The following is a 24,232-nucleotide window of genomic DNA, read 5'->3' as shown; positions in this document are numbered from 1 at the left end:
AGAAGATCCGCGAGGCCACACACCTGTTTATTGAGGCAGCGGACAGATGGTGGATAAAGCAACAGAAGGATCAAGTTGCTCCAACCACCTGGGAAGGGTTCAAAACTGAATTCAAGAAACACTTTCTCCCACCTGATGAAGAATCCCGAGCTTGGGATGCTTATAGAAATCTTCGTCAGAGGAGCTTGTCAGTGGCAGAGTACACTGACAAATTCAGGGAATGTGTTATGAAAATAACAGACCCTCTCCCTATGTCGGTTCAGTTAAAAGACTATATCTATGGACTGAACGACAAGATCAAGATGGAAGTTCGGGCTAAATATGTGACTACACTAGATGAATCTATAGCAGTAGCCCTGAACTATGAGGATGCCAGAGGCAGATCTGGTGGATTTGTGCAGGCAGGGACTCAGTATGAGCACCCGAGAAAAGGGGGATTTCAGAGGAAATGGGTTTCAAAGACAAGTGTCTCGCAGCCAAGTGGCCAAACCAAGCAGGTGAAGCCGGTTGAGGGACCAACAAAAACAAGTACCACCGTTGGGGTGAAAAGGAAAATAACTCCAATGGCAGCCCGAGCTTGGTCAAAGTCCTCATTGACCCCTGAACAAAAAGAGAAAGCTAGGAAAGAAGGATTGTGCTTCGGCTGCCTTCAGCGACATCAGTGGAAGGATTGTCCACTGAATAAAGACCGTCGCACGGCTAATATGATAATATCTGAATGCGACGTAGAAATGCAGGAGAGTCCCAGTGCGGAACATATGCAGATGCAACTGGCGGGACCTTCTCAGAGGTTAGTACCTTGTTTGTTATGTGTATCTGTTGCTAAGTTAGTGACGAGTGCACCTGATAACATCCTATCTAAGCCCGCAGCAACGGGGTATACAGCCTTCAATGATACGGAGCTAATCAAAATGAAAGGGCAAGTGGCCAGTCATGATGTCATTGTGTTGTTTGACTCAGCGTCAACTCACAATGTGATTAACTCCAAGCTCGTGAAGAGGCTGAAATTAAAGACAAGTCCATCTGACTATGCGTACACAGTCAGGATGGCAGATGGAAGTTCAACTGAAGTATGGGACCAAAGGGTTACCCAGTTGGAACTTCGGATTCAGGACTATACTGAGAAGCTTGATTTTGAAATGACCAAGCTTGCTCATGCGGATATAGCCCTGGGAATGGCGTGGCATTCTAGTAAGAATCCAGCCATTGATTGGAAAAAGCACGTATATCAATTCAAGATGAATGATGTGCTTTATGTCTTGCGAGGTGAAAAAGATATACCTCAGGGACCGTTGGTTTCCGTGATGGAAATCAGAAAGGCTCAAGTTGAGTTTTTATACCTTTGCACAGCATCGGTAGAGTCGGTGGATGATTCTTCGACTAGCACTGATGTTACGCAAAGTGATGAGATGGCCAAGCTGGCTAACCTTATAACAGAGGAGTTCTCTGAATGTTTTAGGGATGAACTACCTTATGGGTTACCTCCAGAGCGGAAAGTTCAGCATAAGATTGAACTGATCCCGGGGGCAGAGCCTGTAAATAGACCTCCCTATAGAATGAGCTTTACTGAAGAAGCGGAGGTGCGTAGGCAACTGGAAGAATACCTCAAGTTGGGGCAGATTCAACCAAGTTTCTCACCTTTTGCTTCACCAGTGATATTAAAGAGGAAAAAGGATGATACGTTTCGCCTCTGTATAGATTACAGAGCATTGAATAATATCACTGTTAAGCACAGGTATCCGATGGCTCGGATTGATGATTTGCTAGATGCATTACATGGAGCCGTGATTTTCAGCAAGATAGATCTTAAGTGCGGCTATCATCAGATCCGGATTAGAGCTGAGGATGTGCATAAAACCGCTTTCAGAAGTAAGTTTGGTCATTATGAGTTTTTGGTAATGCCCTTCGGACTTACCAATGCTCCAGCGACCTTCGTCATGCTTATGAACGATTTACTACGTCCGTATATCGGAAAGTTCGTAGTACATTTCATTGACGATATCCTGATATTCAGTAAAAGTGTTACTGAGCATTGTGAACACTTAAGGATAGTGTTCAGTACTTTGAGGAAAGCCAGTCTTTACGTGAATAAAAAGAAAACTATACTGTGTATGGTTAGGCTTGAGTACTTAGGGTTCATAATTACTCCACAGGGGGTAGAAATGGATTCGAAGAAGGTGGCTGCGATACTAACTTGGCCAATCCCTCAGAGTCTGACCGCGTTGCGATCATTCTTGGGATTTGTCCAGTTTTATAGAAGGCATATCAAAGGATATTCCGAAATAGTATCGCCATTGACTGATCTGACCTCAGATAAAGTACCTTTTATTTGGGGACAGAATCAACAGGAAAGTTTTAACACCATAAAACAAGCTGTGGTCTCAGGACCGGTGTTAAAAATAGTTGATCCCCAGAAACCGTTGTTCCTAGAAACCGATGCAAGTGGCATTGCGGTAGGAGCAGTCCTCCTTCAAGAGGGAAGGCCAGTAGCCTTTGAAAGCAAGAAGCTTTCTCCCTCTCAAAGGAATTGGCCAACTCATGAATTGGAGTTGTATGCTGTTATCCATGCTTTGAAAACATGGAGGCATTATCTGTATGGTTCAGAGTTTCATGTGGATGTAGATCATGATACTCTGAAACATTTTTGTAAACAACCTGACTTGAGGGGCCGCCAAGCTAGGTGGGCAGAGCTCATGCAGGAGTTTAGTTTAACGATTCGGTACCGAAGAGGAAAAGACAATAAGGTAGCTGATGCGTTGTCTCGCATTATGCATAACCTGAGTTTCACGGTATTAGAGAATGCTCTAATGACCGAGATCAGAGAAACTCAGAAGGTGGACGAGTTTGTCCAGAGCTTATGGCCTAAGGCTCATGTGTTAAAACCCGGGGAAAGTGAAAAGGATGACCTGGCATCCAGAAAAGGCCAAACTTATGCAAGATATACCATAAGGGATGGTATGCTAGTTAGAAATGGCAAGGTTGTAGTACCTGGTCAGAATGATCTCAGGCAGAGAGTCATTCGACAATGCCATGATAGCCCGTGTGCGGGACATCCAGGAGTCGAGAAGACATATGATCTCGTGAAGCGAGATTTCTTTTGGCCAAAGATGAAAAAGCATATTCATGAATATGTGACACGGTGTTTCTCGTGTCAGGTAAGTAAGGCCGAGCGGGTGAAGCCACCCGGACTTTTACAGCCCTTGGAAATACCACTAAGTGGGAGAGCATTGCCATGGACTTTATTGTAGGGCTACCTGCAACACAAGGAGGATATAATTATATCCTTGTGGTGGTTGATCGTCTAACCAAGATGGCTCACTTCATTCCGACTAGAGAGTCTGTTAGTGCCCCGCAAGTGGCGGATTTGTTCATTAGACATATATTTCGTCTGCATGGATTGCCTAGATCCATAGCATGACCTCGGATAGGTCGGTGGGCATTTTCTCTAAGATGACCAACTTTTGTAATAATTAATGCGCGTAATTAAATGGTCAAGAGAAGTAACTGCCAAGGTCCTAGGTGAGGGCGTAATGGCATTGACTAGATAGTTCTAATAGGGCTAGGGCCTAGGTGCATCTAAATGTGCAAATTGCCAAGGGGCAATTGTTTTAAAAGGGAACCCCAAGAGAGGGGTGAAAAAGGATGCATCTAAGTAAGGGCCTAAAATGTGAACATGTGGCCAGGAACTATCTAGGGAGATGTGGGTCTCAAGGATAAGGATGAGGAAAAATAACGAAGAAATGTACGTAATATGACGAATCTTATCTTGAGAGTATGGCTGGGTGGATTAAAGAGTTGCCATCGCCCGTGACTGCACCAGCGTAGGAATTGACGATCTGAAGGGTTTAATACTAAATGGTTTAACACCCAAACTCATCCTCTAAAAACACAACATAGTGCAGTTTCAATCTCATGATAGTCACAAAAATTGTCATAGAGCTGCAGCCCGTAATTTAGGGCATTGATCTTCTCTTTACCCATACATCATGTTGAGTCTTTAGCAAACATTACTAATATCATATCACATCACATCAATGCCTCCAATTGGTACCTTTGAATGCACATGTTGATGCATTCATCCCAAATGATACCCCTGGCATTTAGAAGGTCAAGTCCAAGCAATGCAACACAAATCTGTCAACATGCAGCACATGGAGGAGGTCATAAAAAGATTTGCTTTGCCAATCACAGCTTAGATAAATGATGCAGATGATCACAAGGCTCAACAGGAGCCAACGGGAGTGCAATTGGTCCAGAAGTAGCTTAAACTGGATGTTAGACTAGGGCTGAATAGGCAATTTGGCAGAAAACGTTGCAAAGACATCATCATCAGTAGAAGTGGTCAAGAAGATTGATAACGCAAAAGAGATGCTTCCTCAAATCAAACCTGCCTATCTAGCCTGAGAGATGCATGGTATCATAAAGGAGGAACTTGAGAGAGCACCAAGCAAACAATTTGGTGATACAGGGAGTGCTGGAAAAGAATGATGAGACCCTGGAAATGCTCAAAACAAGGGTTCTATAATACCAGTTTTCTGATGCTGTGCTGATAAACATTGGGACAGTTGAGGAGGCAGTACGTGCGTGCGTGCGTGCGTGCGTGCGTGCGTGCGTGTGTGTGTGTGTGTGTGTGTGTGTGTGAGAGAGAGAGAGAGAGAGAGATGCATGTCTATGTGTTTGCATTTACATAATCTGCACATGCATTTGCACATATTGATCAAATGATTTCACTTCTCCTCTATACTCTGCATGTCATATCTGTACTGTAGCCTAGTTAGACCTCTATTAGGAAGGACTGATGTTCAATATTCTTTTCAAAAAGCACCCCACATTCTGGAAAAGGCCTTGAAATTCCAATTGACAACAGTAACAAACAGAGCCATACTCAAAACTTTGGAGGCAAGAGAGAGCAAGACAATAGAAACAAACCTCCTGAATACATAATTTTTCCTCTTTTGTCAGAGGGGAGCCCTTAAGTCTGCGCACTGCCTGAAAGAAAACAGGATGCTAGCCTTGCTCAGCTTGGTAGGATATGAAAAGCAAATAAATCTTTAAGCTCTCTGAATCTCTTCAAACATCTTGTCAACAAAGAATTTCACAAAGATAAAACATGGACTTTACCTTGATCTTATTTTCTGGAGCCCTAGCTGAGCTTCGATTTTTCTGCCTGACAAAAATCTGCCATAGAACCAGAGTCATAAATTGTACCCAACAACAACATAGGAACCCAATCTAACCATATGCCATGCATACTGCTGACTAGTTAAGCACAAGATGATAGCTCAGGAACTACACGATATCTATATTTCTAATATTGTCTCTTTGCTGAAGATCCAACATTTATGGTATCTAGGTCCTAACTCAAATATCCAGATTCGGTTACTACTCCTCTATTCATTTGAAAGCTAACCCTGGCATCCCTTTTGAGAGAGAGGACAAGAGGGGCTCTGCCCACAGCCCTGACATGTGGCATTTGCAAAGGCCACCTGCCTTGGAGAAGTCACGTGGAGCCTTTGGGCTCTAACATGGTATCAGAGCATGGTGTCTGCATTGCAGACACCCACAGGAAAGTGACAGGGCTATTGCTGCTACAGCACAAATTGTGGCAGCATCTATGACATCAGGTTTGACTTGGCACATGTAATATGTGACTCGCACGGGCTCCAGCCTCATGGCCATTGCAGACAGGGGTGATGGCCCGTGACAACATGTGCCAATGATGCAGGTGGTTAGCTGGCTGCATTAGTATAGATGTGGCTAGCGGCCCTGACCCTTTCTTGAGGCCTTCAGAGAAGCAACACAAGAACCTAGCCTACAGATATACTGGGGGACACAGCTCCCCTGGTGTTATGAGGAGTCACAATAGAATGTGACCTCTACCTACTCATTTATTACACAGTCCATCCACCCATCAAGAAAGCCCTTTCAATTATGTTGCAGAGGAAGATAAAGGAAAGGATTAGCTCACATGCACGCATTCATATTTGGATAGCTAGTAGTGCAGAGTCTTATTTTGAGCAGCTTATTTGGAGAAGAGAGGGTAAAGTTATATTTGAAGCTTCCAGCAAGAAGAAGAGATCCCCATTGGTGGGCTTCCAATAAGCATGCCTTTCCAGATATTTAAATATTGGACAAGATTTTATGTATATTCCAAGTTATGTGGATACATCTGTGAGTATGTCTAGGAACAAGCTGGCCTTACGAAAGGCATGGCATTGGCACACTTTTCTTTTAGGACAGAGGAGTCGTCGTCGTCGTCACCTGAGAAAAGGGCCTTGAAGGATCTTTACCCATTGCGAAGTACAATTCCAAGACCAAGGATCTACTAGTTTTGTTTAAATCGGATTGTAAAGATCTATGTAAAAAGCTATTTTGCAATTGTATGTTTGTTATGATGCAAATGTACGTTGCCTGTTGGAATTTTTTTTAATTAGCAATTTGTAGATGCAATTTGTATGAAGCGCTAGGTTAGGGCAGGCTTCAACCTCTCCCACGCTCATATGCATCAATGTTGGGTCCTTATATTGAACATGACATGTATTCTATGGATTCTTGCACCTAGGGTGAGGACGCTAGGGGGTAAGGGTTTGCGCAACGTATATTATCAACCTATAAACGTTTGCCCAATGTATCATACTTGCAAACGTTTGATGTAAATTTAGACCTATGCTTGGTAAATTGCTGTTTTTAATACCACCTGCCTTGAATACTCTCCTAACTTCTTTCAATCACACGGTATCATAGGTGCACTCTACCAAGTTTCTAGCTTTCCATGGGAACATCACTTAGGACAAACCATAGAGGGTAGTGAAGAAATGGGTAATAGGTTAGGGGAGGAATGGGGTAATGAGCTATGAAGAAAGTGGCTGGAAAGGAAGAGGGGCATGGAGTGACATGGGACATCCATAGCCCTACCAAGATGTCAAGGAGTGATAAAATCTAGTCAATGCAAAGAGTGATCCTTGTTTTACAAATGTTGTACACCCTATTGTCTATCTACATATTATGCCCTTCCTTATAATTGAATGTCCTTTCTTTCTTTCTTTCTTTCTTTCTTTTTTTTGGCAGTTTCTTTCTTTTTTCCCCTTGCTCAAGAGGTTTCCAAAGATTAAGTCCCTGTGGGGCATACAACCGGCACCAGCTTGATTCTCCCCAAATGGTAGCTCGAGGCCCAGCCATTGATGGGGCTTGAAGGCAGCTAGAACCATATCCCACAATATGGGATGATCAATCATGGTGGCAGGTTTGCTCCATTTTGCCTTATGGGGAAGGGGATTAAGGGTGCATGTGGTCTCCCCCTCCCAGACTAATGTGGCCTGCTCCTCCTAGACTAATGTGGAGACAAGGCCTAACATTGGGGGCTAATGGACTAATTCTGAAATGTAAACAAGTGGCTATACGTTTGGGAAACATCCCATAGGCGAATTATGAATGTGCAGTAGCTTGTATGAATTGGCTTGACGACCTCTCTCAAATATCTGCCTTGGGATCTTTTGGGAGAGAGGAGAAAGGTGGCTTATCCACTCAGCCCTTTACATGTGGCAGCTCTACATTGGCCGCCGGTTTGGAGAAGTCACGTGGATCAGTAAGAGAGTCAAGTAGAGGTAAGCTTCTGGACAAACTATTTAAAAGCAAATGAAAGAATGAAAAACAGACTAATACTGTAAAATCTGCAATGCCGATGTGTCGAAAACAAGGAGCATGTCTTTCTGGACTGTCTAGAGTATGGTCACATAGAGCCATTTTAGTGCATGAAGCATCTCCAAACTTATTATAAAAACGTGGCTATATGTAAGGCTAGCATAATATGGCCACCATAACGTCAGTTTCAGATTCAGACTCCTTAGGAGTTAGTATTAAATTTGAATAATAGAATCTTTAGGGATTAAATCCTCCAAAACAGAATCCAGAGACATGATGGGAAATTTGCCTCTGAACCTTAGCTCCATTTACATTGTCCTCGTTCCTCATTGTTTCTACTGTGTCCTGATGACTTACACTGGTAGTGGTTTCGGAATCACTGCAAAACAATGCAGGTCTGCAGCTCAGCTCCAGCTCATCGTTACACAACTCCAGCACCAGTGATACGTGGTAATGCTCCCTGCTAGCTTCGCAGTCCCTCCCCTTCGCCAAGGTGATACTAGTACAACCTTTGGTAAGGTCAGAGGACCACGGTTTTGTGGGACTATGAGCCTCCCCTATTTTGTATTGTGTCCATTTGAGGACGGATATATATCTTTTGTTGGTGTTCTCTCTCTCTTGGATCACAGTCTATTTACTAGCTTGTACACGCACACATGGTTGTGAAGTACACATAAGTAAAGAAGCTTTGGATTCATAGTTAAACGGTTCCGCATGCAATTCCTGGGACACTCTATCAGTCTTCCGCTGTGGGATACCCTCTTTTTAACATTGCCCCCTCACTTCTTCCTCTTCCTCTTTGCCACAGAGGTTCTTGACTATTTTCTACAGTCCCAGGCCGCCGAGATGAGGCTTCTGATTCACCAGGAGAAGTAGCTTCTGGACTCAGACTTCGCTGACGACACAGCGCTCTTTGTGGAGGGCACTGTAGAGAGCTTGGATGGAGGCTTAGAGACTTACTGCTTAGCCTCTCGGGACAAGATTAACTCAACCAAGTCAATTGGTTTCCTCACGACGATAGAGGCATTTCAGGAGATCAAAGAATTGGGGGCATCAGTTGGGTTTCGATGGATTTCGAGAAGCCACACAAATGGGTATTTAGGTTGTAAGGTGAGCATTCATATTTCAGCATGCAGCACATCGCCCCCGTGCTAGAGTGTGTGTGGCACAAGCCCTTGTACTAGAGCTCAGCCAGACTCACTTTAGCAGGCAGGGGCCCTTGTGGCCAACCAAGCTTTTCTAGCAACATCTTGGTATATATCCTCATGCCGATGTTTCACAAAGTTGCATCGGTCAGCTCAGGCGACTCGTGCACTTCTTCTTATGGGCAAGTTCCGATGATACATGGAACACTAGAGCTAGGCTCGCATGGCAAACGGTGATCATCACCCATGCACAGAGGAGGGCTAGGCATCATTAACTCGAAGATGCAAAACAGAGCCCTGTTAGGCATGTTATTGGTACCGATCCCACCCCAGGCTCCGAGCCCTAGAAGCTCTTGCTCCAACGAGGGTTTCTCAAGAACACACCCCATATAGGAGGACAATGGCAGCAGTCTCACACATGGATTTTTTCAGAGGCTCCCCTTACAAAAAAGGGCTCACTCTTGATGAGGAGCCTTCACAACGTTTGGTAATGCTTGTCTGGGGGACAGTCCCACATGCCCAAAAGAGCTTAGTGGCAACCACTCCTCTGGCATCAACACGTTCAGAATCAAGAGGGACTCATGCTTGGGCAACGAACACACATCGGCAGCGTAGAGTGGGACAGTGGCCCAACGAGGTCATTTGGGACTTGCAAACAGCTACTCTTAGAAACAAAGGCAAGGATGTCGGCACTCTCGCATTTGAGAGGAGCAAGCATACGAATGACAAAAGGCGCCATTGTACTCCCATCCTACTAAGACTATGATTGGGTCAATAGGCAACGCCTTGCACAAACGTCCTACTACCCTAACCCTCTGCCACTCTAGCCCATCCAAGATCTCATCATCTTGACGTTTCTGGCTACAGGGCCCCACTTTGTAGTGTCTGCTGTGACAGTGGGAACCAAGTGATTCCTATCCTCGAGAGCTGTCCATACCAATAATGGGGAGCCGAGGAACTATGCAAGCCTTTGCGTCAATCTAGTTAGGGAGGGCTGGCCTCTTCAACAGATTCAATGGGACTTGGACAGGATTCACGAGGTGCCTTTTTAGGCCTGCTCGTGTAGGGCACTCGGACAGGGTTGAGGAGGTGCCTTTTCTCTCATACATGACCCGCATCGGCCCACACCTTCAACTTGAGGCAGCAGCACAAGAAAGCGTCATTGGGTTAAGCAACACGTTCCACTGGGGGTTATCTCCCGCTTTTGGTCACGTCTATGGACCAGCCTTAGACCACGGAAGATCTCTTACTTCTTCTGGATGGTGGCGCATGGAGGCTTCCCCGTCGGCTCTGGTTGCACCAGATGCGAGTGGATGGTAGCTGCCATCGTTGTACAAACAGAGTGTTAGAGACAATTCCCCGTTGTCTTTGGGAATGCCAGAGGATCTAGGCAACAGCTCTTCAAATTGTGGCCCCAGCACGTAGAGGATGCATCGGGACTTCACATGGGGCATGGCAGCCTCGTTGATAGAGGGGAGTCATGCCTTCTCCATCAACAAGGTCTCCCAAGCTTACACGATACATGAACAAAGCGTCCTCAGGATTGAGCTTTAGGAGGCGGCTCCACCTTTTCGGCATTATCCTGTTACCTCCCCAAAGGACAATGTTTGGGAGACAATGGCCAGCATTACTGTGTGGAAAATCTGTGTTGCACAGTGCAGCCCAATGATGGGCAAGCGTCATGTTTCACTGACAGTTCTCTCGTCAACATCTAGCACGAAATCATTTGCACCCTATGCACCATTTGAGAGTGCAGGACGTCGGGATCTAGAGCGATCCACTAAAAAGCATGATAAGGCTCATATTTGTTGGGTGTATAGTCCCTCTCCCTAGTGGGTTCTTTGAAAACAAGCTGGTCTTTCTGACAACCAAGGGTTTTTCCTTGTTGCCCATGATCAGCCACTCAAGGATTGCTGGCTTTTATGGTTGTCTTTTCAAGCATCAATAGAAATTTCTTTTCTTTGGAAAAAAAAAGAGGATTAGATTTGAATTCCCTGACAAGTGCTTTCCCTTCTCTGTAAAAACCCATTTTCCCTCCTTACTTCGGTCAAAGAACGTTGACTTTGGTCAACAAGAGAAATGTTATTTATGTGCAAGTTAAGGACACCCTAGAGGACTAGGATTAGTTGAGAGAACTAGAATGCATGCATTACCAAACCTTTAATGGGTTAAAAATTGTGATATTGTGGCAAGACCTTGGAGAGAGCAAAAAGGCCCTTGTTATAAGGGAAAAAGCACAAAAAGCAGGTCCCACAAGAGAAAAACAGATAAGGAGGGCCCAATTTTGGGAAGAAAGCACTATTGTGATTCATGTTCTAGTTTGATTGCTGAATTGAGTCAACCAATCTTCAAATTCGTTTTTGAAGTGTAAGTTCTCAAAGTTGCTTCCAATAGAATATTGAAGCTGTGTTTTGGCTCGAAAAAAGTTTCAGTGGTATCAGAGCACAGTTTTGTCACTTTCCTTGGTGACAGCGATCCCAAGCCCAAGGAGATAGTAAAGAACTGCAGCATGGTTGACACGTACGATCACGTTCGATGCGTACCGTTCGATATTAGTGCGGTACTAAACGAACTAAAAAATATTAGGCGTACGTTCAATGGTACGTTCGATACCCCCAAAAAAAGACACAGATTTTAGAGTTTTGGAGTAAGTACTTGTACAAGCTTTAAAACTTGTACAAACATGTAATATAGGTGCTTGATGGAGATAAAGAGGGAGAGAGATGAATTCAGATGCTTGATGCAGCTTGAGCCTAAAAGGTTGCATAAGTAGTCAGATGCGGCCATGAGTCTTCAATCGACGTCACTTGTTGGAGATGGAGAAGGGAGAGTCAAGACTCAGAGTCGGAGGTAGATGCTTAGTGTGAGAACATAGTGAGGAGAGAGGGGGTTTATATGGAACCTTGCCATTTGGGAGGCCCAAAATCAGTTTGGCAGAACCACCACCAATAACAAAACCAGTCATCCAAAACAAACGAATGCAAACAAAAAAAAAACCAAAAAAAACCCCCCCCAAAAACAAAAACAAAAAACTCCCCCAAAAAAACGTACGGATCGTACGGTGCCGTACGGAACAGAACGGAACGTACGGAACGTTCCGTATGTTGAACAAGGGCAACCATAATACTGCAGCAAATTGGAGAAGACAGCTTCAACGAGCAGCAAAAAGAGAAGTTTCATCGTATATAATCCAGATAAGAAGTCCTCAAATTTTATCACAATTTCAGGCACAGCTTGCTCAGTCCAATCAGCTTGCCTCAGTTCGTGATTTCAGCCAAGAAAGCAAGTAAATTTCGTCCTGCAAGCAATCCCAGAAAATTGGTGAAATTTAGCATGGAGAGTTATGCCCTGTTTACTGCGAATTTCAAGCTCAAATCAGTTCCAAATCTTGAGATTTGATTCAGTTTGGTATGCTGTCCCAAAACAGCCAGCTATTCGATGATTTGCAGTAAGCAAGTATTGGTTTCAAGTTTGAATATTTGTTGCTGTCCCAAGTTGCAATTCAGAATTGGGCGCTTTTTCTCAACGTTCAGCGCTTTTTGGATCAATTTAATTTTTGAAACAATCCTACTTAGATCGTGATTTGAGCTGCCTACTCACAATCTGAAAATTAAGAGCTATTTGCACTTATTTGAAGCAACCCAAACAGTGTCATCAAATCCTTGCGATTAGCCAGCAAAGAGAACACAAATCAAAAAATCTATTCAAAGTCGACTTGCAAGCTGCTATTGAGAAGGGTCGGACGAACGGGTGAACAACCCATATTTGGGATTGTTTGTGTTGAGGGTTATTCCAGCACTTTAAGATTTGACACTGGACAGCATTATCAACGTTGATTTCAAGGAACCAGAAACCCAACGATAACAAAGATCTACAAAAATTTCAAAGAATCTGATACATGTGGACTTCCTTATTAAAAAGGGAATTCCTAGTAAAGGCTAAGTATATTTGCTTTAATAGTTATTTTTATGTCTCTAGTTGTTTTCCTTGTTTATTTTAGGAAAACTAGAGTAATACACACTTGGTTTGATTATTTATCAAAGTTATACTTCCATGGATTTTGAAGGAATTCCTGCTATTGAGAAGGGTCAGATAAACAAGTGAACAACCCATATTTGGGATTGTTTGTGTTGAGGGTTATTCCAACACTTTAAGATTCGACACTAGACAGCTTTATCAATGTTGATTTTAAGGAACTGGAAACCAAAGGACCACAAACATCTACAAAACGATCCAAGAATCGGATACATGTGGAATTCATTTTTCCTTTAATTCCTCGCTAAAGGTTTAAAGGTCTTGCTGTGATTACATGATCAGATTACCGTTGCATGTTACACATGTTCTAAGATTAGCCCATTGACAATCATGAAAATGGTTTTACTCCACTATGACACACTGATATGTTTCCAGTTATCTCAATTCAGCGGATTTCAGTTATGATATTCAGTTTAGTTGTCTTCTTATTATGGAGCATGATATGGTCGAGTACCAGTTCTTTATATGACAGTATTTCATATGATCATCATCGGCCAAGTATCTTTTTCCTCAAGATTTCATCAATCCACAATTTCCTTTATTGGGACTTATAGTAATTCTTATGGCCTCTCATGGATTAATTTGGCCAGAGTGGCACAGTTAGAGTTTATCTGTCAGTAACATACTCTTTTGATGGGGAGGATCCACCTCATAGGCATGGTAAGTGCTTGACAAGGAGAACGTCTTGTCGAAAAGAAAGTATTTATGCAAACAATGGAATCTAAGAAAGTCTACAAAGAACAGTTTTTTCCAAAGCAATTCCAAGATGAGGTTCATACTACTTGGAAGAGTACCAATATGGAGTTTATCTGCAAATCACTCCATTCAAGAAGAATTGAGAAGTATCTCAAGGAAAGAAGACAAAGAAATCTCCAAGAAATGGCCAAGTATCCCTTTTATGCTGATAAATTCTACCTTATGTTTATTTGAGGACCTAACCCCTTGTATGGGGTTAGGTATGGCAATGCAAGGAGAAAAGATAACTGAAAAGAGCTGCTGAAACAGACCCCAAACCTTACTCCGTTTGCTGGTCCAAATCCCCAACTGTTGTGCTGCGTAGACACCTCCTGGAAATGGCTGAAACTGATGGCCAAGGGCTGAGGCTAGATCAGGGCCAGATCTCGGAGTGTTCAGGGCTGCACAGGGGCTGGAACTGAGCTGTAGGAGTGGCTGAAGGTAAGGAGGGATGAATGAGGAAAGAGGGCTGGCCAGGGCCCTTTTTATAGGGCTGCAACCCCAGCCAACCAGCAGCAAATAGCCAACCCAGCTGGTCGGTTTTAGCCGACTGGCTTGCTGGGTTTGGCCTATAAAACCAGGCCACAGGCCTTGTTTTGGAGCCATTGTTTGGGGCTGCCTGACACAGGTGCCTCCCCTAATCCTCCCCATCCTAAGTGCTGCCTTTGGGGGTCCCTTCTGGGGCTCCTGTCATGGCTAACACTTGCCCTAACTAAACCTAAGATGGACTTACACTAACCTACTGTTCTCTAGTGGCTACCAGTGAGCAGGAACGACTTTTTGACTTGACCTAAGGCTTAGAGATTGACTTACGTAGCTTGTGCCTGATTGTCCCTGGTCACAGCATACGACAAAAACTCCTATTAGGAAACTATTATGCACTCATCGATGTAGCAAGTGTGTCACCTTGCACCCAAGTGCAGGGGTGCATGTGACAACATACTAGACCCAAGTGGGGTCTGACCTTGAATTCCAAAAGTATAAAACTCTTCAAGCCATGCTTGAATCATAAATAATCTTTGTTCCCGAAACAATCATGAAGACAACACACTTCTCTTTCATAGCACATCCATGCTTACTCTGCAAATACCTCTTCATGACAGACATCCGATCTTGTTGATCACAGGAATTAATCCCATAGCTCCATCTTTGGCATAAAAACTTGAATATCTTTGCGGCCCCCAATGCTTGGGTTTTTTCTCTTCAAGGAAAACTTCCAAAATCCATGAAGTATAACTTTGGTAAATAATCAAAACAAGTGTGTATTACTCTTGTTTTTGTGAAATAAACAAGGAAAACATGGATTATCTTCTTGAATTTGTTCCAGGAAGACACCCCTCATGAATGAGAAGTCTATAAAGTATGATATGCTCAAGTATTGGTTATATGGAAGTGGTTTTCATTGGCCAAGTGTTTCTGTCATTTTATGGCTCCTCCTTATTCAAAGATGGAGTTGCAGTTAAAGAAGCCAAGGGGGTCACAAGCCCTTGGAAGAGAAAGCCAGTTTTACTCCAGAATAGTTTGACTAAGGAAGCAAGTGTTTTTCCAGTAAGGAAAAAGAGGGGCATGTGACTGTCCAATGGTCCAAGGAGTAGGAAAGTCAAAAGCAGCCAAAGCCTTAGGCTGAAATCTGCTCCAATTACTGCCCAAAACTCCTCATGCAATAAAATCGCAGCAACTACAGGGACTGTTGGCAGATCGCAGAAGGAAAACCTCCTCCTAGCACAATTCGCAACAAACCTAGGGCAATCAGGAGGGCTGGAAACTCAAATAGCAGCAAGCAGGCTGCCCTTTGGTGGCTGGAACACAATTCGCAGCAGGTTCTCTCGCTCTGAACAGCTCACACGTCCAAAAGGGGAAGGGAACTGCTGCTGGAATCAGTCATACAGCAGTCGGGAAAGAGTGGAAGAACAAGAGAAGGGATTCGTAGCAAGGGAAGAGGACTGGGAGAGAGAGAAGAAGACAATACACAGCACCATGTATTTGCCAAGAAACAAAACGGAAGGCATGGATTTGCCAAGAAGAAGTGCATGGATTTGCCAAGAAAGAAAGACCAAGAGGCAAGGCTACGAACAAATACCTTCAAGAACTACTCGACCCTAGATGCCAAGTAGGTGGATGAGGAGTTTTCCTCAAAGTATCCACAAGTTTTGCAGCCATACCAAGAAGCTTTTGCAGTCATACCAAGAAGTATCAGGTTCATGGTCCACCATGAGCCAGTTGTAAAGAGTTTATATCACAATAAAGACCCTCGGGGGGGTCCAGCCCTTATTTCTGGGCCCTAGTGTGGTGTCTTGTTCTCTTTCTCCCTCTCCCCCTCTATAGTGATTCATGCTCCAGTTCCATTGTTGAGTTTTGATTGCTGAATTGACTTTCTAGCCAGTCTTCAAATTCGTTTTTGACGTGTACGTGCTTATATTTGCTTCAAATTAAATACTGAGTGCTGTGTTTTGGCTCGAGAAAGGTTTCAAAGGTCCACTTTTGTTAGCTTTGTGATCCACTCCTGCTGTCATATCTTCTCTTATTGACATCATCTAGGTGTTGATCAAGTCTTGAGAAGTAGAAACAAGCTGTGGTGAAGGAGAACTACTGTATTACCTCTTCAACAACTGCTTGCTTGCCCGTGCTTTGCATTTCTTGTACTGCCCATCGCGAGTCGAAGCTTCAGATCCAAATGCAGATGGCCCTGGGGACCCAAAATACTCGTGTCTGTCAGACTGTCTCCGATAAGTCTTCTCAAAAGGGACCAAGGTGAGAGTTGTAATTGCAAAGGAGATGAAACACAATGGGGAAGTGTTTGTGGCCTAAGTCAACACTACCCCAAAACCATAAGCCACCAACCCACAATAGGAGGCCTTACTGCAGGAATAACAGGAGATCTTTCTCACTTCCAGCTTACGTCCATCCTTACCACCAGTTCGACAAGAGGATCACAAGGAGGCCTTACTGCAGGTGTTGGAGATATCATAGCCAAAGAGTGTGTTGGTGTGGAGTGTTGGTGTGTAGTACTAGGTGATCTAGTACTAGTCTATGTGTGTGAGTCATGTGTGAGTGCCACGTGTCATCATGGGACTTATCCCATATGCACTAGGTGCTAGTGTGTGCGTGAGTAGCCTATATAAGGCTTGTACTTCACTTGTCTTGTATACACTTGATGAATGAATGAAAGCCTTTCTTCATGTCTTCATTTGAGCATCATTTCCTCACACCCTAACCAATGTTTCTAACATGGTATCAGAGCTGGTCAGTCCTGCCCTAGCCCGCCCTGCCACATCATCATCTTCTCCAACAAACCCTAAACCCTAACTCTGCTCAGCTTCCTCCTTCCTGCAGCCACCTCGTTTCCGCCTCTATTCTGCCTCCTCTTGCAGCCATTAGCTACTGTTTTCTCCTCCTCCATTCTGAGGCTTCCAGCATATCTACATCAGCCGTTTTTTCCTGTCGTGACCTGCTGCAGCACTTCGGAGCTGTCCTACTGAGCCGCTTTGCATATTTCGGACCTGCTGCAGCACTTCAAGCAGTTACTACGACCACAAGATCTCCATTTCTGGTTCAGTTCTGCATTTCGGAGCATATTCTTGCTGTGTTCTGATTAGGTTTTGTATTTGGAGCACCTACAGCCACCTATATCTGCCCACTTGCACACGTGGAGGCTGCTATTGCGTTTTGGAGTCCTAGACCAGCCGCCATACTACCTGGTTCTTCAGCTGGTGCTGCGAGTTTGTTCCCTCAGTTTGCACACATGGAGCCTCGCCCTCATGGTGAAGATCAATCCGCACAAGTTTCAGCTTGGGATGATAAGAATGACAAGGCACTAGCGCGTATTGGTGTGAGGTTGGCTAACAAACTACTTCATCATCTTGACCTCACTACTTCAGCCAAGGAGACACTGGACAAGCTCGAGAACATGTACGCCACATCTACTGGACCTGAGGAGCAAGCTCTATCTGCTATATTACATGATCTATCCCTCTCTGAGGTGATAGATGATGATCAGTGATGCTGTGTGTTTGTGTTGAGTCAAATAAAGGTTCTCAGCCTTGAGTTGTCCCTCTAAATTGAATGTATTTGGGGTCAATAAGAGGTACTCTGCCTTGGGTTGTCCCCCAAAAATGAATGTATTGTCTTTTACTTTGGTTGATGGTATTGACCACCCAATTCAGAGTAAGGGGGGATGACGAGTGATGGTTTGCCGGTCGCAAGCTGACTGAGAAGTCACTATCGCACGGGAGGTGTTGGATAGTTGGACTTGCTCTTTGCAGTATTGCGGTGGAGGGGGGATCAGTCTACTCTTTGTGTGTTGGGTCTTACACTCTTTGCTCTGAAGGGGGTTGTTGGAGATATCATAGCCAAAGAGTGTGTCGGTGTGAAGTGTTGGTGTGTAGTACTAGGTGATCTAGTACTAGTCTATGTGTGAGTCATGTGTGAGTACCACGTGTCTACCCATATGCACTAGGTGCTAGTGTGTGAGTGAGTAGCCTATATAAGGCTTGTACTTCACTTGTCTTGTATACACTTGGTGAATGAATGAAAGCCTTTCTTCTGTCTTCATTTGAGCATCATTTCCTCACGCCCTAACCTCTCTCTCTTTCTCTTAACAGCAAGAACACGAAGAGATCTTTCTCACTTCCTGCTTACCTCCATCCTTATCGCGATCAGAGGATCACAAGATCGAGCTCATTCTCGGAGCCTTGCGACCTAGTTAGAAAGGGCATGGTCGCATCCATTTCCATTGTCCGGAAAGTGACCCCCTGAAGATGCAGGACTAGTACCACGGCACACCTGAGTTTCAAACTCGCTAGTACAAAGTGATGCTCAACAATCACCTCAGTGGTTATCCGATAATCGACAGGTGATTATTCTACGAAGGATGCTCACATGCTCTTTCACAGCTCCGACCTACACTGTTGTATGCAACTCATACAGTAGGAAAGGTGTGCATGGCCCTCTTAAGAAACTAGAAAGAAAATTCTTATAGCTGCATCATCTTCGTGGTGACATATACGACTACTAACGCAGTGTCATGTATGCCGGAAAGTCAAGGTTCCACATGGGAAGCCGCCTGGGTTGCTCCAGCCCCTTGAGATCCCGGATTAGCCATTAGAGAAGAGTAGCATGGATTTCATGAGAGACCTTCCAACCAGCCATTGGTTCCACGAAACAATGTGCTAGATCATAATGGGTTGGTTCAGCAAGTTTGTCATGCTCATTCCTCACAAGCAGAAAATTGAAGCACAGAATACTAATGTTTGTTTCTCAGATGGTGGTACCAGATGTGCGGCATTCCCAAGTCCATTGTTTCAAACCAAACTCCAAATTCACCGGTCAATTCTGGAGAGTACGTTTGATAATTTTGGGACCAAGCACAGACTTTCTGGCAGTTTCCATCCCCAGTCAGATGACTTGATAGAGATCTACAATCAACTCGCGTTCAACGTCCTAAACTCTTATGTCGTCAATTCACAATCCAGATGGGAATATTTTCTGCCGTTGGTCCAGGGGATACTCAATGACATGCACTCCACCAATGTGGACAAGACACCCTATGAAGCAGCCTTTGGGATAAAATTCAAGACCCTTCTCAGTAGGACATCTGAGAAGGTGTACAAGGCGGATCGCATCCCCGAATCCTATCAGCAAATCATGGAGACTGTCAAAGCTCCCGAGTCGTACCAATCACAAGCAAACAACATAGACATGACAATGAAGGACAGTGGGTTCACCTTTGCACCGTGAAGAAGCGCCTCAAGCAGATTGAGAAGAAGTGTCCTAGCTTTCATATCAAAGCTTTAGACATGTGTCCGTGAAACTTAAATTGCCAAGGACATAGATCATGCACCCGTTTGTCATGTGTCATGGCTCAAACAGATGGTCCAAAGCCAAGGTCGTGGAGCCTGAGCAACTGACAGCGTCTCTATGCAATCAAATTCAAGCGAAGCCCCATGGGTCAAGGAGGATTTCTTTTTGCATTATCCTCACCTCCTTTCAGCACCTTCCCAAGTTTCAACTTCAACACAAGGAGATGTCATGGGCATCTATCAGCCCATGGCACGGCTGCCTTGCTGGGAGCTTTGCAGACACCTGTAACCCCAACAGCAGATGCAGAAGGACAGCAAGCACCCATGCAGAAGCTGACATCATAGCAGCATGCTGACATCATCAAGAGTTGCAATGGAGAGAGTTGAAATATAACCTTTGGGGGGCCTAGGATTGCCTGTGTGAGATTTTGTGAACTGTGTGAAGATCAGTGTTTCCATCATGGTAGTGAACACATGAAGCCAAATAGGTACGAGCACAGAGTGCTGATGTCACCCACAGGTGCAGGCACTGGCACAGGTTGGCAGCCAGTCCAAGCCTGCAACGAGTCCATACAGAAGATGGTGCAAACAACACCCGACTGCCACACGGCAGGTCAGGCAGCTGGCAGCGGCAGCAGACTGAGGGATCAGCAAGATCAGCATCCAATCAGCCAGGTTAGCAACCAGTTGGCTGTCAACAGGAGGGGGAACCAACATATACAAAAGGTCCCTCTCCCGCTCATTCCACGACCTGCTCCACAGTTGGCTCTGGCCTCCAGCAGCAGCTTACAGCCCTGAGGGAGGCGGTGGCCTTCATATGGTTGTATTCTCGCCTAGATGGCTACAGTCATAGACAACCTTTTGGCACAGTAATACAGCAAATACTCTCTTAGGAGGGGAGGGCTATTTCAACCCAATCCCGCCTCGGTCTTTTAATCACTCACAGCAGAGCACATGAGTTCTTGTGTGTTATTCTCTTTTACAGTTCATGCATTTCGCTCAATACAAAGATATTGGCTGGAGACAGATATCCTAATCAAAACACTTGCAAAGGTAAAGCAAGAGAAGTTTCCCGGTGTTAAACTAAACCGTTCGTTGAGGGAGGAGTGTTGGATAAATGAGTGATAACTGTGGATTAGTTGATTGAGTCATCCTTGGGTCGATTTAGTGGTTTTAAACTATTTGATGCTTCTAAGAGTGGTAGTTAGAATTTATGTCCTACGTGGACCATGACATGGCATTACATCATTGGGTGATGATTAAAGATTTTTCGGAGCCACATGAGGTGGCACAACCCCACATATATCCATCATGGATGGAGGCAAGGGGTGACACATGCACCATTCTCATTAGTCAATCCTAGGTGCCTTTGCCATGTGTCACACAAGGATGCACTCAGTACTCTACTCACTTAGGGCAACCAATCATGTGGGTGCACTCGCCTATGCATGCTTAAAACAACTTCTGTCTAGGCAGCTTAAACACCACACATCTTCTGAGTTCTGCGGCACTACTAACTTGCAAAAGGCTAGTAGCAAATTTCGAGAAGCATTGAAAGAGCTTCAGTGATAGGATGAAGTCTCCTACCAATGCGATATTGGAATAGTAACTGCTTTGGAACATCTGTTACTGCTGCCGAGAAAAATTCATCAGGCAAACTATTTTTGCTAACCCTCTGAATACTTGTATAAAAAGCATTACGTCAAATATGAATACAGTTTTGTTCCTAAATAATGCATGATATTCGCTATGAAAATTACACACACACTCAGTTATGTACGTCCAAAGCACTGAGAACAAGGCACATTTAAATGATACCCTTGACGATACATGCCCACACAAATATCCTATTACCTGATGTGTTGTCTTTGGAGGGAGGAAATATTCCTGTATTGCATCCCAATTCGTGTTATACGCCATCAAACCCATAGCCAAAAGTCTGTGAATAGAACAACATCCTTACTAACTCGCTCATGTGTCCAGCTAGAAGAAACCACTACATTTCCTTCATCTAAGATGCCACCCCTTTAACAGCTAGCGGTGAACTTGACTAAACTAACATCCCAAAAGAGCCGTCACTTTTCGCTGCCCTCCGATTGATCACAAAATCCTCCTTGATTTTTGAACCCTTCCTAATGTTTAAAATATGAGAACTCCAGATCTGAACTCAAACATAATCTAAGCAAATTGATGCAGTCCCAAAAAAGTGAGGATGGCTTACTCATCCTCTGCCTCCGTAAATAGTAGACGATTTGCTGCGGCAGTAGGAGGTATGTGAGGAAACAACCCTGGGTTAAATAAAGGTGCAAATCTACTGATGACAACTGAAAGTTCCTTGGGCACCAAAGCTATGTTCTCATTTTTTGTACTTTCAACAAGAGCAGTTGGTGCTGTCTTCTTTAATTTATAATTGTCTGGGTGACCAACCTGCAAAAGACAGACATAAGCAACCTGCCTTGCTACATTGGGCCTACCACTCTTGTAAATTTTCTCAAATCTCACCTGATAGTCTGTGACCATGTGCAATGGAAACAAGGGCTCGCGCCCACATTGACTGTGATAAGCTCCAGTCTCTACATGCCTCTGCCTGTACGCTTCAACAGCTGACAATCAACCCCATTCTCAGATTGTTGGTGCAAGGATCAACCATAATAAGAAATTACTTACAATATCTCTAAGACCGCGTCTGAAAATCGATACACTGTCAAACAAGGAGAGACTCTCAACAATCAGTAAAGAATATACATACCCTGAGCCACATCAGACAGAAAGTCCTTGACAAGGGCAAGTGCAGCAACATCCAGCAGTGAGAACACTGGTTCTGAGATGACTGGAGCCCAACCAGAACCATTATGAATAATTTTTTCAGAGAGATGAGGCACACGCTTTTGTGGCTTGACGACACCGTCAACAACATTCGGTTGGAGATGAACAGAGCAGCAAATTGCTCTGGTTGCCTCTTGACCCACACCTCCTACAGCATTTGAAGGTGTTTCAGGATACACAGACGTGTTAGCCAAGGCTTCTGGCGAGCAAAGTTCAGTAGATGATGTTTTGTCACCGCCTTGTGTGCTGGCAGCTTTAGGAGACACACGTGTGTTGTCATTGATGGCCGCATGTAAGGTCGCCACTGGACTGCCATCATCGTGGCAATAAGCATAAACACTGTCTGAACATGCCAATGCAGCACCCTTGCAACTCAAGTGATCAGAACTTACTGGCGTTTTGGAAACATCAATGTTTGCACGAGCTGATGAGTTGTCCTGAGACTTAGACAGTACAGGCTGCAAATAGTTATCAACTTTTCCCAAGGAGGGTGAGGCATGGAAATGAGGGTAATTGAAGCAGAAGTCAGGAAACGCTGTCTTCTTCCAGGATAGTACTTGATCACGTTTCTCAACTAGCTGCATCAGCAATCTGTGAGTCTCAATAGCTATTTGCTGCCGAGAAGGCTCCAATATGCACAAAGAAAATACCTGCACCAAGAGCTGCACATGCTCATGTATCAAGCGATGCAACTGACCTATCTGATGAGCAGTAAATCCATTTGCACCAGGCTTGCCCGTGAATAATCGCTCCTCCAAGGTCTTGCTGGTATCAGTCACAAAATCCTTACCTCCCAACGAAGGCAACAAAGGACGGAGGGGAGTCTTTGCGAGCCCAAGTAGCCTCTCCTTGATTTTAGGTCTTGCTCTGTGCCTCCTCTTTTCTCTGGTTTCTGATCTTCGCCCAATTACTCGGCGCTTCCTCTTTTGAGCCTCTCCTTTAGACGTCTCTTCGTAGTCACTCTCTAAGGCCTCTTCGATTTCGATTTCAAAATCATAATCATCCTCTTCATCTTCATCTTCTTCCCCTTCCTTCCCACCATCATGATCGTTAGTTTGTGTCCCATCATCCCATTTACCCTGAACAGCAGCAATAAATTTGCGATACTCTTCCTCATCATCCACGTTCTGGAAGTAATCCTCTTCATCTGACTCTTGCAAGAATGTTTCCAGTTCGTCTAAAGACATATCAGCAAGGGAGTACTGCGCTCTTGTTCTCTTGCATATTGCATCCACAACCTGCTCCTCATCTTCTCCGTTAAGATGATGTTGTCTTTCGATACTCGAGCCCTCTTCATAAAATTTTGCAAGAGAAGTCTGGCTGGGTGATACGGGAGGTACCCCTCCAATACAAGCATCCATGTCGTGTTGCATGGAGACTGATTATGGAAAAAAAACACCGTTTTTATCGGCCAATGCTCGGGCAGAAGGAATCACATCATGGGAGCGTGATGTATAGGTCACCGGAGGTACCAGTGTTGGAAACAAAGCATGAGACCGGGTTCTACCGTACCTTGAAGGTCCAAATTGTTCTCCTAGTACTAGACGGAGTTGGGCAGGGGCAGGGGCGGAACGCAGCAGAGGAGCGAGGGCAGGCCATGGCGGAGAGTTGAGAGTGTGTAGGCCAAGGCTTCAAGCAACCATTTTGCAATATCTTGCTAAGTAAAACTCTAAGTATCATATAAAACTCTAAGTAAAGAAATGTTGCTGATGCTCATAATTATGAAGTTCGTTCAGCAATGGAACACACTTTTCTTAGACTCGATCTCCATGAAGGATTACACAAAGAATAAGGTGAAACTCAGTTTGATACATCTAATGACATGTTAGCATGTCATTAAGTGGGTCCCTAATGACATGTTAGCATGTTCACTTTGATAATGATTATAGTGGAAGTTATCTTAAGTTCTTATGTGTGGGAGTTAAAGTTTGGTCTACTTCATCTAATTGTCTTTCTTCTAGGCACAAAATATAATAACAATACAAATTTAAGTGTGTTCAACTTCCTCCCAGTAAAATCACTTCGAAACGGCATGCGTTTGGGTTTGTAGAC

At 44.3% G+C, this 24,232-nt stretch overlaps 1 protein-coding gene across 2 annotated transcripts in view; it reads right to left on the bottom strand.

The window, feature by feature from the left end:
• Window positions 1-23,848, bottom strand: part of DUO3 (Homeodomain-like superfamily protein) — a 62,168-nt gene extending 38,320 nt beyond the window's left edge. Inside the window, exons 1-6 of one of the 2 annotated variants that reach the window (XM_087388061.1) lie at window positions 22,104-23,848; window positions 21,857-21,957; window positions 21,576-21,781; window positions 21,209-21,293; window positions 5,122-5,178; window positions 4,930-4,989 (exon numbers count right to left, since the gene is read on the bottom strand). In XM_087388061.1, the coding sequence (XP_087244187.1) occupies window positions 4,930-4,989; window positions 5,122-5,178; window positions 21,209-21,293; window positions 21,576-21,781; window positions 21,857-21,957; window positions 22,104-23,553 (1,959 nt within the window). In that variant the 5' untranslated portion in view covers window positions 23,554-23,848. Of the gene's footprint in view, window positions 1-4,929; window positions 4,990-5,121; window positions 5,179-21,208; window positions 21,294-21,575; window positions 21,958-22,103 lie in introns of both variants that reach the window. The other variant, XM_087388060.1, reaches the window with a different exon arrangement.
• Between the last annotated feature and the right edge of the window lie 384 nt (window positions 23,849-24,232).

This window comes from Dipteris shenzhenensis, chromosome 17, assembly GCF_047967505.1.
Source record: "Dipteris shenzhenensis isolate YYH24624 ecotype China chromosome 17, Dip_SZ_1.0, whole genome shotgun sequence".
NCBI lineage: Eukaryota > Viridiplantae > Streptophyta > Polypodiopsida > Gleicheniales > Dipteridaceae > Dipteris > Dipteris shenzhenensis.
The sequence above is the reverse complement of the archived record's forward strand: the minus strand, read 5'-3'. Positions and strand labels throughout refer to the sequence as shown.